The sequence below is a fragment of the Nerophis lumbriciformis genome, linkage group LG10 (genome assembly GCF_033978685.3).
Source record: "Nerophis lumbriciformis linkage group LG10, RoL_Nlum_v2.1, whole genome shotgun sequence".
NCBI lineage: Eukaryota > Metazoa > Chordata > Actinopteri > Syngnathiformes > Syngnathidae > Nerophis > Nerophis lumbriciformis.
Genome location: NC_084557.2, coordinates 47,765,670 through 47,781,379, shown reverse-complemented (window position 1 = coordinate 47,781,379; position 15,710 = coordinate 47,765,670). Strand labels below are relative to the sequence as shown.

Genomic DNA, 15,710 nt, shown 5'->3' with positions numbered 1-15,710 from the left:
TTAAATTGCCTTTCAAATGTCTATTCTTGCTGTTGGCTTTTATCAAATACATTTCCCCAAAAAATGTGACTTATATTCCAGTGCGACTTATATATGTTTTTTTTTCCTTCTTTATTATGTATTTTCGGCCGGTGCGACTTATACTCCGGAGCGACTTATACTCCGAAAAATATGGTACATTTTAAAGCATTTATCGGCCGATATTATCGGACATCCCTAATTGTGTTTCAGCACCACGCTGTCAAGTCATATTGCTATTTCATTAAAAACATTCAGGTGATATTTTGACGCGAAAATAAACTGTTAACAATACGTATTTCCGCGAAAAATGTGCATGTCTGAAAATATCCCATAGTAAAGTTGAATTCCCACCCCTTTTCTCCGAGCTAAAGACATTTTTAGCTCTGAAGTGGACTTTTCATTTCTGAGGCGTTATGATTCATAGTCTTGTTTTCTTGCAGGGAAATGGTTCGTAAGCACTGGGAAGGATAACCTGTTGAATGCTTGGAGGACTCCCTATGGAGCCAGCATATTCCAGGTATGTTATTCACTATTTTCTCTTTGTAGTCAGTCCAAACGAATCCACGTATTGGAACCGAGAGGAAGGTCACTGCAACTGCTGTCTGTCAGGATTCTTATCAGAGAAAAGTGAACCTGACCTACTGACTTGACAAATAAGTGGTTGTCCACCTTACTCTCGCTGCATTCTTACCATGACACTAGAGCAGTGGTTCTTAACCTGGGTTCGATGGAACCCTAAGGGTTCGGTGAGTCGGGCTCAGGGGTTCGGCGGAGGTCAAGACACACCCGACTCATCGTGTAAATACAAATTTCTCCTTATCGACGTATTACGACAACAGCAGAAGTCAGACTGATTTGCAGGTGTGTAATTTGTTGTGAGTTTATGCACTGTGTTGGTTTTGTTCTTTGAACAAGGTGATGTTCATGCACGCTTCATTTTGTACACCAGTAATAAAACATGGTAACACTTTAGTATGGGGAACATATTCACCATTAATTAGTTGCTTATTAACATGCAAATTAGTAACATATTGGCTCTTAACTAGTCATTATTAAGTACTTATTAATGCCTTATTCCCCATGGCCTTATTATAACCCTGACCCTCTAACCCTGACCCTAACCCTCTAACCCAGTGGTTCTTAACCTTGTTGGAGGTACCAAACCCCACCAGTTTCATAAGCGCATTCACCGAACCCTTCTTTAGTGAAAAAAAAAAACAAAAAACATTTCAAATTCAAGACAAAGTTATATGTTTTTGGTAACACTTTAGTATGGGGAACATATTCTAAGTAACAAAGACTTAATTTCGAGTTATTTGGACACTAGGGGAACATATTCTAAGTAACAAAGACTAAATTTACAGTTGTTTGGACACTAGGGGAACATATTCTAAATAACAAAGACTAAATTTAGAGTTATTTGAACACTAGGGGAACATATTCTAAGTGACAAAGACTTAATTTCGAGTAATTTGGACACGAGGGGAACATATTCTAAGTAACAAAGACTTAATTTCGAGTTATTTGGACACTAGGGGAACATATTCTAAGTAACAAAGACTAAATTTAGAGTTATTGGGACACTAGGGAAACATATTCTAAGTAACACTCACTAAATTTAGAGTTATTTGGTCACTAGGGGAACATATTGTAAGTAACAAAGACTTAATTTAAAGTTATTTGGACACTCGGGGAGCATATTCTAAGTAACAAAGACTAAATTTAGAGTTATTTGGACACTAAGGGAACATATTCTAAGTAACAAAGACTTAATTTAGAGTTATTTGGACACCAGGGGAACATATTCTAAATAACAGACTAAATTTAGAGTTATTTGGACACTAGGGGAACATATTCTAAGTAACAAAGGCTTAATTTAGAGTTATTTGGACACTAGGGGAACATATTCTAAGTAACAAAGACTTAATTTAGAGTTATTTGGACACCAGGGGAACATATTCTAAATAACAAAGACTAAATTTAGAGTTATTTGGACACTCGGGGAACATATTCTAAGTAACAAAGACTTAATTTAGAGTTATTTGGACACTAGGGGAACATATTCTAAGTAACAAAGACTTAATTTAGAGTTATTTGGACACTAGGGGAACATATTCTAAGTGACAAAGACTTAATTTAGAGTTATTTGGACACTAGCGGAACATATTCTAAGTAACAAAGACTTAATTTAGAGTTATTTGGACACTAGGGGAACATATTCTAAGTAACAAAGACTAAATTTAGAGTTATTTGGACACTAGGGGAACATATTCTAAGTAACAAAGACTAAATTTAGAGTTATTTGGACACTAGGGGAACATAGTAACAAAGACTTAATTTAAAGTTGTTTGGACACTCGGAGAACATATTTTAAGTAACAAAGACTACATTTAGAGTTATTTGGACACTCGGGGAGCATATTCTAAGTAACAAAGACTAAATTTAGAGTTATTTGGACACTCGGGGAACATATTCCAAATAACAAAGACTAAATTTAGAGTTATTTGGACACTAGGGGAACATATTCTAAATAACAAAGACTTAATTTAGAGTTATTTGGACACTCGGGGAACATATTCTAAGTAACAAAGACTTAATTTAGAGTTTTTTGGTTAGGGTCAGGGTTAGAGGGTTAGGGTTATAATAAGGCCATGGGGAATAAGGCATTAATAAGTACTTAATAATGACTAGTTAAGAGCCAATATGTTACTAATTTGCATGTTAATAAGCAACTAATTAATGGTGAATATGTTCCCCATACTAAAGTGTTACCATGTTTTTTTTACTGGTGCACAAAATGAAGCGTGCATGAACATCACCTTGTTCAAAGAACAAAACCAACACAGTGCATAAACTCACAACAAATTACACACCTGCAAATCAGTCTGACTTCTGCTGTTGCCGTATCCGTAATACGGCGATAGGGAGAAGTTTTTATTTACACGATGAGTCGGGTGTGTCTCGACCTCCGCCGAACCCCTGACCCCGACTCACCGAACCCCTAGGGTTCCTTCGAACCCAGGTTAAGAACCACTGCTCTAACCCTAACCAAATAAGTCTTTGTTACTTAGAATATGTTCCCCATACTAAAGTGTTACCAAAAACATATAACTTTGTCTTGAATTTGAAAAACAACATTTTATTTTTCATTAAAGAAGGGTTGGGTGAATGCGCATATGAAACTGGTGTGGTTCGCTACCTCCAACAAGGTTAAGAACCACTGCCCTATAGTCAGCAAATCCTTCCTACTTAACTTCAAATGTTGCTATTGGTCTCTTCCCTGCCGCACAGTCCAAGGAGTCCTCGTCCGTCCTGAGCTGTGACATCTCCACAGACGACAAGTACATCGTGACGGGCTCCGGTGACAAGAAGGCCACCGTGTACGAGGTGATCTACTAAGAACGGAGCGTCGCGCCCTCACAGACAGCCTGGATGTTGCCTGCAGCTCTGAGACGGAGAGCCAGGATGTTTGGCAGTGCCAGACTGAGGTGGATGTTTAGTTTTTGTTGTAACCTCCAGTTGTGCACTTCCTCACTTGTACAGCAAGATCAGCTCCCAAAGGCACTAAGAAGGAAACCACGTCTTGCTGGTTTTTTTTCCCCCAGTTTGTTGGATTTTTATCTATTTTTTTTTTTTTTTCAAATCGTCCTTTCTGATGTGGGAAGTAAAGTTCCACGACACAACTCGAAGCGGTGCTTCGCCGTGGAGCTTCTCCTTGGAGGTCCTGTGAAAAGTGTACATATTGGAGTTAAAAAAAGACCTTTTTATAGATTTATATTTTGGTGTCCAATTACACTTGTGTTGGTTCTTTCATGTTCCCTGTGATTTGCTGTCCCCTCTGGGAATGTAAATTAGATTAGAACTTTGTAAGCGGATACTCTCTTTCCTTTTCACCCCCCACCCCTCCTCAGCTTTTTCACATTGGTTGTGCCGGATGACCTTTTCAGAAATCTAATTTGGACCCCCCCCCCGCCCGCCTCGTCTCCCTGAAAACAGCCTTTTTCCCTTTCACTGGAATTTGCTTTAACACAGAACACCGATACTTGACCCGTGGATGTTAGCAGTGGATAACTCTTAAAATGCTCGACAAGGAGGAAAATGCTGGTCTCTGACTCAAACGACTTAATGAAGACCTTACCCTGGAACCCTGGCTGCTTTCACTAACATTAAAATGGATTTTCCTCCACTGAAAGACCGATGGCTTTTACGGAGAAGCGGTCGTGACGTGATTTTAACCTGTTGATGTGACGCTTCTTTGCCCGGTCGGACAAAGTCGTCAGTCTCAATGGCCTCGCCTTTTTTTGACTGATTTGCAAGTCTCATGGGTGATGGCTGATGCACATATGACTCTGGGCGGGGCTCCGTATGCTTTTCCTCCGTATTTCAAAATATTCCCTCTCAGCCCACTCGTGGAGAACAGAACGGTCTCTGGGAGAACCCATTCGACGTGTCGTCATCCTTGAAGATTGTACAGTTGGCAGTTGTTGATGACTCAATAAACTGTTTTTTTATATAAAAATTAACACCTCGGTCGCTTGTACTGCTGTGTGAAGACCGTATTTTTCGGACTATAAGTCGCAGTTTTTTTCATAGTTTGGCCGGGGGTGCGACTTATACTCAGGACCAGAGGTGGGTAGTAACGCGCTACATTTACTCCGTTACATCTACTTGAGTAACTTTTGGGATAAATTGTACTTCTAAGAGTAGTTTTAATGCAACTTACTTTTACTTTTACTTGAGTATATTTATAGAGAAGAAACGCTACTTTTACTCCGCTACTTTTACTCCGCTACTTTTATCTACATTCAGCTCGCTACTCGCTACTAATTTTTATCGATCTGTTAATGCACGCTTTGTTTGTTTTGGTTTGTCAGACAGACCTTCAAAGTGCCTGCGTTCCTGGTGACGTTTCACTCCGTTCCACCAATAAAATGCAGTCACTAGTGACGTTTGACTCCGTTCCACCAATCAGATGCAGTCACTGGTGACGTTGGACAAATCAAACAGAGCCAGGCGGTCACATGACCTGACTTAAACAAGTTGAAAAACTTATTGGGGTGTTACCATTTAGTGGTCAATTGTACGGAATATGTACTGTACTGTGCAATCTACTAATACAAGTTTCAATCAATCAATCAAAAGTGTGAAGGAAAAAAGACACTTTTTTATTTCAAACGTACATCCCGTCACAAGCCTAAAGACTGACTGCACAGTTCCTGTCTTCACAATAAAAGTGCCGCTCCATCGCGCCTGCGATTTCAAAATAAGAGTCCGAAAGCCAGCACAAACAAGCTAGCAAGCTACGGAATTTGCCGCCAATGTATTTCTTGTAAAGTGTGTGAAAACGAATATGGAAGCTGGACAAATAAGATACCAAAAACCAACCACTTTCATGTGGTATTAGACAGAAAGGAGGAACTTTTTTTCTCCTGCATTTGAAAACGTGGACGTTATCATCACTACTGTCTGATTACAATCAATGCAAGTCATCAGAATCAGGTAATACACCAACTTATATTCTTGTCTTCATGAAAGAAAGGAATCTATATGTGTTAAACATGCATGTATATTCATTAAAACACCTTTAACATGTAAACAAAAACGGCAAAATAAATAAATATAAATGATATACTGTATATATCAATTTATGTGTATATATGTATATATATATATATATATATATATATATATATATATATATATATATGATATGTGTGTGTATGTTACTCATCAGTTACTCAGTACTTGAGTAGTTTTTACATTTAACATGTAAACAAAAACGGCAAAAAATAAATAAATTATATACTGTATATATCAATGTATGTATATATATATGTATATAAATATATATATATATATATATATATATATATATATATATATATATATATAATGTATGTGTGTGTGTATATATGTATATATGTGTGTGTATATATATATATATACAGGTAAAAGCCAGTAAATTAGAATATTTTGAAAAACTTGATTTATTTCAGTAATTGCATTCAAAAGGTGTAACTTGTACATTATATTTATTCATTGCACACAGACTGATGCATTCAAATGTTTATTTCATTTAATTTTGATGATTTGAAGTGGCAACAAATGAAAATCCAAAATTCCGTGTGTCACAAAATTAGAATATTGTGTAAGGCTAATACAAAAAAGGGATTTTTAGAAATGTTGGCCAACTGAAAAGTATGAAAATGAAAAATATGAGCATGTACAATACTCAATACTTGGTTGGAGCTCCTTTTGCCTCAATTACTGCGTTAATGCGGCGTGGCATGGAGTCGATGAGTTTCTGGCACTGCTCAGGTGTTATGAGATCCCAGGTTGCTCTGATAGTGGCCTTCAACTCTTCTGCGTTTTTGGGTCTGGCATTCTGCATCTTCCTTTTCACAATACCCCACAGATTTTCTATGGGGCTAAGGTCAGGGGAGTTGGCGGGCCAATTTAGAACAGAAATACCATGGTCCGTAAACCAGGCACGGGTAGATTTTGCGCTGTGTGCAGGCGCCAAGTCCTGTTGGAACTTGAAATCTCCATCTCCATAGAGCAGGTCAGCAGCAGGAAGCATGAAGTGCTCTAAAACTTGCTGGTAGACGGCTGCGTTGACCCTGGATCTCAGGAAACAGAGTGGACCGACACCAGCAGATGACATGGCACCCCAAACCATCACTGATGGTGGAAACTTTACACTAGACTTCAGGCAACGTGGATCCTGTGCCTCTCCTGTCTTCCTCCAGACTCTGGGACCTCGATTTCCAAAGGAAATGCAAAATTTGCTTTCGTCAGAAAACATGACTTTGGACCACTCAGCAGCAGTCCAGCTGGTGTCGGTCCACTCTGTTTCCTGAGATCCAGGGTCAACGCAGCCGTCTACCAGCAAGTTTTAGAGCACTTCATGCTTCCTGCTCCTGACCTGCTCTATGGAGATGGAGATTTCAAGTTCCAACAGGACTTGGCGCCTGCACACAGCGCAAAATCTACCCGTGCCTGGTTTACGGACCATGGTATTTCTGTTCTAAATTGGCCCGCCAACTCCCCTGACCTTAGCCCCATAGAAAATCTGTGGGGTATTGTGAAAAGGAAGATGCAGAATGCCAGACCCAAAAACGCAGAAGAGTTGAAGGCCACTATCAGAGCAACCTGGGCTCTCATAACACCTGAGCAGTGCCAGAAACTCATCGACTCCATGCCACGCCGCATTAACGCAGTAATTGAGGCAAAAGGAGCTCCAACCAAGTATTGAGTATTGTACATGCTCATATTTTTCATTTTCATACTTTTCAGTTGGCCAACATTTCTAAAAATCCCTTTTTTGTATTAGCCTTAAGTAATATTCTAATTTTGTGACACACGGAATTTTGGATTTTCATTTGTTGCCACTTCAAATCATCAAAATTAAATGAAATAAACATTTGAATGCATCAGTCTGTGTGCAATGAATAAATATAATGTACAAGTTACACCTTTTGAATGCAATTACTGAAATAAATCAAGTTTTTCAAAATATTCTAATTTACTGGCTTTTACCTGTGTATATATATATATGATATGTGTGTGTATGTTACTCATCAGTTACTCAGTACTTGAGTAGTTTTTTCACAACATACTTTTTACTTTTACTCAAGTAAATATTTGGGTGACTACTCCTTACTTTTACTTGAGTAATAAATCTCTAAAGTAACAGTACTCTTACTTGAGTACAATTTCTGGCTACTCTACCCACCTCTGCTCAGGAGCGACTTATGTGTGAAATGATTAACACATTAGCGTAAAATATCAAATAATATTATTTATCTCATTCACGTAAGAGACTAGACCAGGGGTCGGCAACCCAAAATGTTGAAAGAGCCATATTGGACCAAAAATACAAAAACAAATCTGTCTGGAGCCGCAAAAAATTAAAAGCCATATTACATAGAGATAGTGTGTCATGAGATATAAATTGAATTAAGATGACTTAAAGGAAACCACCGTATTTTCCGCACCATAAGGCACCCTGGGTTATAAGCCGCGCCTTCAATGAACGGCATATTTCAAAACTTTGTCCACCTATAAGCCGCCCCGTGTTATAAGCCGCATCTAACTGCGCTAAAGGAATGTCAAAAAACAGTCAGATAGGTCAGTCAAACTTTAATAATATATTAAAAACCAGCGTGATGTGGGCGCGCATGGAGTCGTATATCAACATGGACGGAGCTGCGTGAAAAAAGCCACCCGGCCTCTTCGCGTAAACTTACCTTAACCACTCGCTCATCTTTTCTTCATCCATCCCTTCGAGTTAGCTTTTATGATGACGCCGGCTGGAAAGGTCTCTTTTGGCAAGGTCTTCCTTTTGAATATCACCATGGGTGGAAGTTTCTGGCCATTAGCATGGCAAGCTAGAACCACAGTGAAGGATGACATCTCATTCCCTGTGGTGCGAATATTCACCGTACGTGCTCCCGTTGTATCCACAGTGCGGTTCACAGGAATATCAAAAGTCAGTGGAACCTCGTCCATGTTGATAATGTTCTCTGGCCGGATCTTTTTTTCAGCTATCTTGTTTTTACAATATGCACGGAAAGTAGCCAGCTTTTCTTGAAAGTCTTTAGGCAGTTGCTGTGAAATAGTAGTCCGTGTACGGATGGAGAGATTGCGTCTTTTCATGAACCGTAAACCTGTCGCTTAGTAGGAGCCATTTTGTGGTCTTTACAGATGTAAACACACAAAGGAAATGAAACGTAATATCCGCGCGCTTCTTCTTCTTCTACGCGGGCGGGTGGTTGCTTACAGTAGAAGAAGAAGCGCTTCCTGTTCTATGGGGGCGGGTGCTTACCTTGGCGGTTGCTTGCGTAGAAGAAGAAGCACTTCCTCTTCTACGGGGAAAAAAGATGGCGGATGTTTACCGTAGTTGCGAGACCGAAACTTTATGAAAATGAATCTTAATATTAATCCATATATAAAGCGCACCGGGTTATAAGGCGCACTGTCAGCTTTTGAGAAAATTTGTGCTTTTTAGGTGCGCCTTATAGTGCGGAAAATACGGTAAATGAGCTCAAATATAGCTACAAATGAGGCATAATGATGCAATATGTACATATAGCTAGCCTAAATAGCATGTTAGCATCGATTAGCTTGCAGTGACCAAATATGTCTGATTAGCACTCCACACAAGTCAATAACATCAACAAAACTCACCTTTGTGCATTCACGCACAACGATAAAAGTGTGGTGGACAAAATGAGACAGAAAAAGAAGTGGCATAAAACACGTCCTAGTAAGTCGGAGAAATGTTCCATATAAACAAACTACGGTGAGTTCAAGGACCGCCAAAATTAGTAGGACAAAACGGCGCTCGCCAAATACTCGAATCAGTGAAGCATGTTTAATATAAACAGTGTGCTTTATAACAATTAGGGAGGTTTGTGTCATGTTTGTCCTCCTACAGAAACCATATTAAAACAAACAAAAAAAAAATTTCCCCTCATCTTTTTCCATTTTTCATACATTTTTGAAAAAGCTCCAGAGCCACTAGGGCGGCGCTAAAGAGCCGCATGCGGCTCTAGAGCCGCGGGTTTCCGACCCCTGGTTTATATGGAACATTTCTCCGACTTACTAGGACGTGTTTTATGCCACTTCTTTTTCTGTCTCATTTTGTCCACCAAACTTTTAACGTTGTGCATGAATGCACAAAGGTGAGTTTTGTTGATGTTATTGACTTGTGTGGAGTGCTAATCAGACATATTTGGTCACTGCATGACTGCGAGCTAATCGATGCTAACATGCTATTTCGGCTAGCTATATGTACATATTGCATCATTATCATACTTGCCAACCCTCCCGGATTTTCCGGGAGACTCCCGAAATTCAGCGCCTCTCCCGAAAACCTCCCGGGACAAATTTTCTCCCGAAAATCTCCCGAAATTCAGGCGGACTCAGGTCCATGAGGACCTGAGTCCGCTAACCCACAATATAACCAGCATACCTGCCCAATCACGTTATAACTATAGAATGATGGAGGGCGAGTTCTTGGTTTCTTATGTGGGTTTATTGTTAGGTAGTTTCATTAACGTCCTCCCAGCGCGGTAACAACACACAACAACAGCAGTCAAGTTTTCGTCTACCGTAAAGCAGTTCGTCTGCCGTAAACAGCAATGTTGTGACACTCTTAAACAGGACAATACTGCCATCTAGTGCATTTGATGAAAGCACTTTTTGCGTGCCACACAACAATGCATCATCAGAGTTCAGCATGGTTAGAAAAATAGAGACAGAGAATAGAACAAGGATGGACAATTCAACCCTTAACTCAACAATGAGTAGATGAGTGTTATGTGTGTGTATATGTGTAAATAAATGAACACTGAAATTCAAGTATTAATTTTTATATATATATATATATATATATAATAAAATAAATATATCTATATATATATATATATATACATATAATAAAATAAATATATATATATATATGCATATATATATATATATATATATATATATATATATATATATATATATATATATATATGAAATACTTGAATTGGTGAATTCTAGCTGTAAATATACTCCTCCCCTTTTAGCCACGCCCCCTCCCACCCCGACCACGCCCACCCCACCCCGTCCCCCCACCTCCCGAAATCAGAGGTCTCAAGGTTGGCAAGTATGATCATTATGCCTCATTTGTAGCTATATTTGAGCTCATTTAGTTTCCTTTAAGTCCTTTTAATCCAATGTATATCTCATGACACACTATCTGTATGTAATATGGCTTTTAATTTTTTGCGGCTTCCAGACGGATTTGTTTTTGTATTTTTGGTCCAATATGGCTCTTTCAACATTTTGGGTTGATGACCCCTGGTATAGGCGTTGACGAGTGTCTCTGAGGAACCACGGTAGAGATGCGCGGTTTGCGGACACAACCGCGTAGTCCGCGGATTATCCGCGGGTCGGGCGGTTGAAATAAAAAAGAATCAGATTTTAAATAGATTCAGGCGGGTGGCAGTTAAACCAATTCGGAAATATATATACATAGTTAAATGTTGTTACCCACATACGAAAAACGAGCAGGCACCTGCAGCATATGCCACAACAGAAGAAAAAAAAAAAAAGAGATGGCAACGCCGGCAGCAAACGTGGTACGCGACAAACTAAAAAAGGGAATGCTAAAGACCAGGGGAAAAAAAGGCCAGAAAAGTTCAGCGTGGACTCGTTTTTATGAGGTTGTAAATCAGGATGATAGTAATGCTGGCTACGTGATTTGCAAGAGCTGCGACGCTGTTTATGTCTACGACAGTCACAAAACCGGGACATCTAACATGGTGCATCACATTTGTGCAAAACCCTGAACCTCCACAAACACCCTGAGCATGAGCAGTTTCGTCCGCCGTGATCCCAGAAGAGTGCCACAGGATGTTAAAACAAGATACAACGCAGCTGCCTGCAGCAGTTTGAGTGACATGCGCGCGCTTGGAGGTGCGCTCAGCGCGGCTCCCAGATGATTGCGCACTGGTGTGCGTCTGGGCCGTGACAGCGTGGCACGCATTGAATGTCTCTGCTGCATTGGATCAGTCTCCTTTCTTTAACAGGCAAAAGCTTTATAACCTCACTAATGCCTTGCATCGTCTATATTAGATATATAACAACGGGCGGGTGCGGTTTTGATTAAATGTTAGTTCGGGTGGATGCGGATGGTTGACGACTTTTGTGATGCGGTTACGGATGAAATAATTGCCTATCCGTGCATTTCTAAACCACGGACTTTGAGCGATGAAAGGCATTCTGGGTGCTGTTAGAGGGATGCTTTAACCCAGAAATAATTGAACTTTCATTAATATTTGAGGCACATAACTCGATTATGTGTCCAACTTTGTGGTCGATTCCAGCAACCGCCATTTTTCGGAGTATACGTTGGCAGCATCGCTGTGATAAAGTAAGACTGGACGCGGCGACACTTGAGAAGTATGACGCAAATACTCTTGAATTGCTCTCAAGTGGGCTTTGGGTCGCTGAGTACTTTTGAATTGGGCCCCGGTCCTTCCACTCCGCACAGCCAGGCTCTTCTAGGACTTTTGTGCCTGAAGCTGTGAGCTCTTCTTATACGGCCGCCTCTTCAGAGATGTTGTTGTTGGATTATAAAAGCGGGGCCGGATGCTTTCAGCATGGAGCCGGGCCGCCGTGCCTCGCTCTCACGGGCTAATTTCTTAGTCTTTTCTTTCCCCCGCATGGTTGGAGTGTCTACTTCCTCCCGACGTTTGTAGCCTCCGCTTCTCGCCCCCGAGTACAACATTTCTTCCTCGCTTAATCAAACCGGAGAACGTCCACGGATGCAAGGTTGTACCTCTGAGTGGCTCCGGCTGCATGATGAGGGGTCTTTGTCTCGCCTTCTGCTGATACTTCTCAATGGAAGGACTTTCAGCAGTTTTTTGAGGACGCCTGCACTGCAAGGAGCAGAGTGGCCTTAAGTGTTTAACAGCAAACATAACAATGCAGTCCAATATTCCACTTCTGCGTGCATTGTTGGGGAAAGATCCTCCAGAGCAGTGTTTTTCAGCCTTTTTGGAGCCAAGGCACATTTTTTTTGCATTGAAAAAAATCCAGGAGCTCACCACCAGCAGAAAATCATTAAAAAACGAAACTCAGTTGACAGTAAAAAGTCGTTGTCACAATTGTTGGATATGACTTTAAACCATAACCAAGCATGCATCAATATACTGTAGCTCTTGTCTCAAAGTACAAACCCCGTTTCCATATGAGTTGGGAAATTGTGTTAGATGTAAATATAAACGGAATACAATGATTTGCAAATCCTTTTCAACCCATATTCAGTTGAATATGCTACAAAGACAACATATTTGATGTTCAAACTCATAAACTTTTTTTTTTTTTTTGCAAATAATAATTAAGTAGTTGGGAAAGGGCATGTTCACCACTGTGTTACATCACCTTTCCTTTTAACAACACTCCGTAAACGTTTGGGAACTGAGGAGACACATTTTTTAAGCTTCTCAGGTGGAATTCTTTACCATTCTTGCTTGATGTACAGCTTAAGTTGTTCAACAGTCCGAGGGTCTCCGTTGTCGTATTTTACGCTTCATAATGCGCCACACGTTTTGGATGGGAGACAGGTCTGGACTGCAGGCGGACCAGTCTAGTACCCGCACTCTTTTACTATGACGCCACGTTGATGTAACACGTGGCTTGGCATTGTCTTGCTGAAATAAGCAGGGGCGTCCATGGTAACGTTGCTTGGCTCCAAAACCTGTACCGTATTTTCCGCACCATAAGCCGCCCTGGGTTATAAGCCGCGCCTTCAATGAACGGCATATTTCAAAACTTTGTCCACCCATAAGCCGCCCCGTGTTATAAGCCGCATCTAACTGCGCTAAAGGAATGTCAAAAAAACAGTCACATAGGTCAGTCAAACTTTAATAATATATTAAAAACCAGCGTGATGTGGGCGCGCATGGAGTCGTATATCAACATGGACGGAGCTGCGTGAAAAAAGCCACCCGGCCTCTTCGCGTAAACTTACCTTAACCACTCGCTCATCTTTTCTTCATCCATCCATCCCTTCGAGTTAGCTTTTATGATGACGCCGGCTGGAAAGGTCTCTTTTGGCAAGGTCTTCCTTTTGAATATCACCATGGGTGGAAGTTTCTGGCCATTAGCATGGCAAGCTAGAACCACAGTGAAGGATGACTTCTCATTCCCTCTGGTGCGAATATTCACCGTACGTGCTCCCGTTGTATCCACAGTGCGGTTCACAGGAATATCAAAAGTCAGTGGAACCTCGTCCATGTTGATAATGTTCTCTGGCCGGATCTTTTTTTCAGCTATCTTGTTTTTACAATATGCACGGAAAGTAGCCAGCTTTTCTTGAAAGTCTTTAGGCAGTTGCTGTGAAATAGTAGTCCGTGTGCGGATGGAGAGATTGCGTCTTTTCATGAACCGGAAACCTGTCGCTTAGTAGGAGCCATTTTGTGGTCTTTACAGATGTAAACACACAAAGGAAATGAAACGTAATATCCGCGCGCTTTTTCTTCTTCTACGGGGGCGGGTGGTTGCTTACAGTAGAAGAAGAAGCGCTTCCTCTTCTATGGGGGCGGGTGCTTACCTTGGCGGTTGCTTGCGTAGAAGAAGAAGCACTTCCTCTTCTACGGGGAAAAAAGATGGCGGCTGTTTACCGTAGTTGCGAGACCGAAACTTTATGAAAATGAATCTTAATATTAATCCATATATAAAGTGCACCGGGTTATAAGCCGCACTGTCAGCTTTTGAGTAAATTTGTGGTTTTTAGGTGCGGCTAATAGTGCGGAAAATACGGTATGTACCTTTCAGCATTAATGGCGCCTTCACAGATGTGTAAGTTACCCATGTCTTGGGCACTAATACACCCCCATACCATCACAGATGCTGGCTTTTCAACTTTGCGTCGATAACAGTCTGGATGGTTCGCTTCCCCTTTGGTCCGGATGACACGATGTCGAATATTTCCAAAAACAATTTGAAATGTGGTGATATCCTTTACACACTGATGTCGCTTTTTGATGCAGTACCGCCTGAGGGATCGAAGGTCCGTAATATCATCGCTTACGTGCAGTGATTTCTCCAGATTCTCTGAACCTTTTGATGATATTATGGAGCGTAGATGGTGAAATCCCTAAATTCCTTGCAATAGCTGGTTGAGAAATGTTGTTCTTAAACTGTTGGACAATTTGCTTGCGCATTTGTTGACAAAGTGGTGACCCTCGCTCCATCCTTGTTTGTGCCTATAACAGTCCGGATGGTTCTTTTCCTCTTTGATCCAGAGGACACGACGTCCACAGTTTCCAAAAACAATTTGAAATGTGGACTCGTCAGACCGCAGAACACTTTTTCCACTTTGTATCAGTCCATCTTAGATGAGCTCAGGCCCAGCGAAGCCGACGGCGTTTCTGGGTGTTGTTGATAAACGGTTTCCGCCTTGCATAGGAGAGTTTTAACTTGCACTTACAGATGTAGCGACCAACTGTAGTTACTGACAGTGGGTTTCTGAAGTGTTCCTGAGCCCATGTGGTGATATCCTTTACACACTGATGTCGCTTTTTGATGCAGTACCGCCTGAGGGATCGAAGGTCCGTAATATCATCGCTTACGTGCAGTGATTTCTCCAGATTCTCTGAACCTTTTGATGATATTATGGAGCGTAGATGGTGAAATCCCTAAATTCCTTGCAATAGCTGGTTGAGAAATGTTGTTCTTAAACCGTTGGACAATATGCTCGCGCATTTGTTGACAAAGTGGTGACCCTCGCCCCATCCTTGTTTGTGCCTATAACAGTCCGGATGGTTCTTTTCCTCTTTGGTCCGGAGGACACGACGTCCACAGTTTCCAAAAACAATTTGAAATGTGGACTCGTCAGACCACAGAACACTTTTCCACTTTGTATCAGTCCATCTTAGATGAGCTCAGGCCCAGCGAAGCCGACGGCGTTTCTGGGTGTTGTTGATAAACGGTTTCCGCCTTGCGTAGGAGAGTTTTAACTTGCACTTACAGATGTAGCGACGAACTGTAGTTACTGACTGGGTTTCTGAAGTGTTCCTGAGCCCATGTGGTGATATCCTTTACACAATGATGTCGCTTGTTGACGCAGTACAGCCTGAGGGATGGAAGGTCACGGGCTTAGCTGCTTACGTGCAGTGATTTCTCCAGAT

General features: G+C 41.1%; 1 protein-coding gene across 1 annotated transcript in view; it reads left to right on the top strand.

Annotated features, from left to right (window-relative positions):
* The window catches only part of tle3a (TLE family member 3, transcriptional corepressor a), an 85,137-nt gene extending 80,591 nt beyond the window's left edge, over positions 1 to 4,546 (top strand). The window contains exons 20-21 of the mRNA XM_072913983.1: positions 462 to 538; positions 3,313 to 4,546. Coding sequence (XP_072770084.1) covers positions 462 to 538; positions 3,313 to 3,420 — 185 coding nt within the window. The 3' untranslated portion in view covers positions 3,421 to 4,546. The remainder of the gene's footprint in view (positions 1 to 461; positions 539 to 3,312) is intronic.
* Positions 4,547 to 15,710: the final 11,164 nt, after the last annotated feature.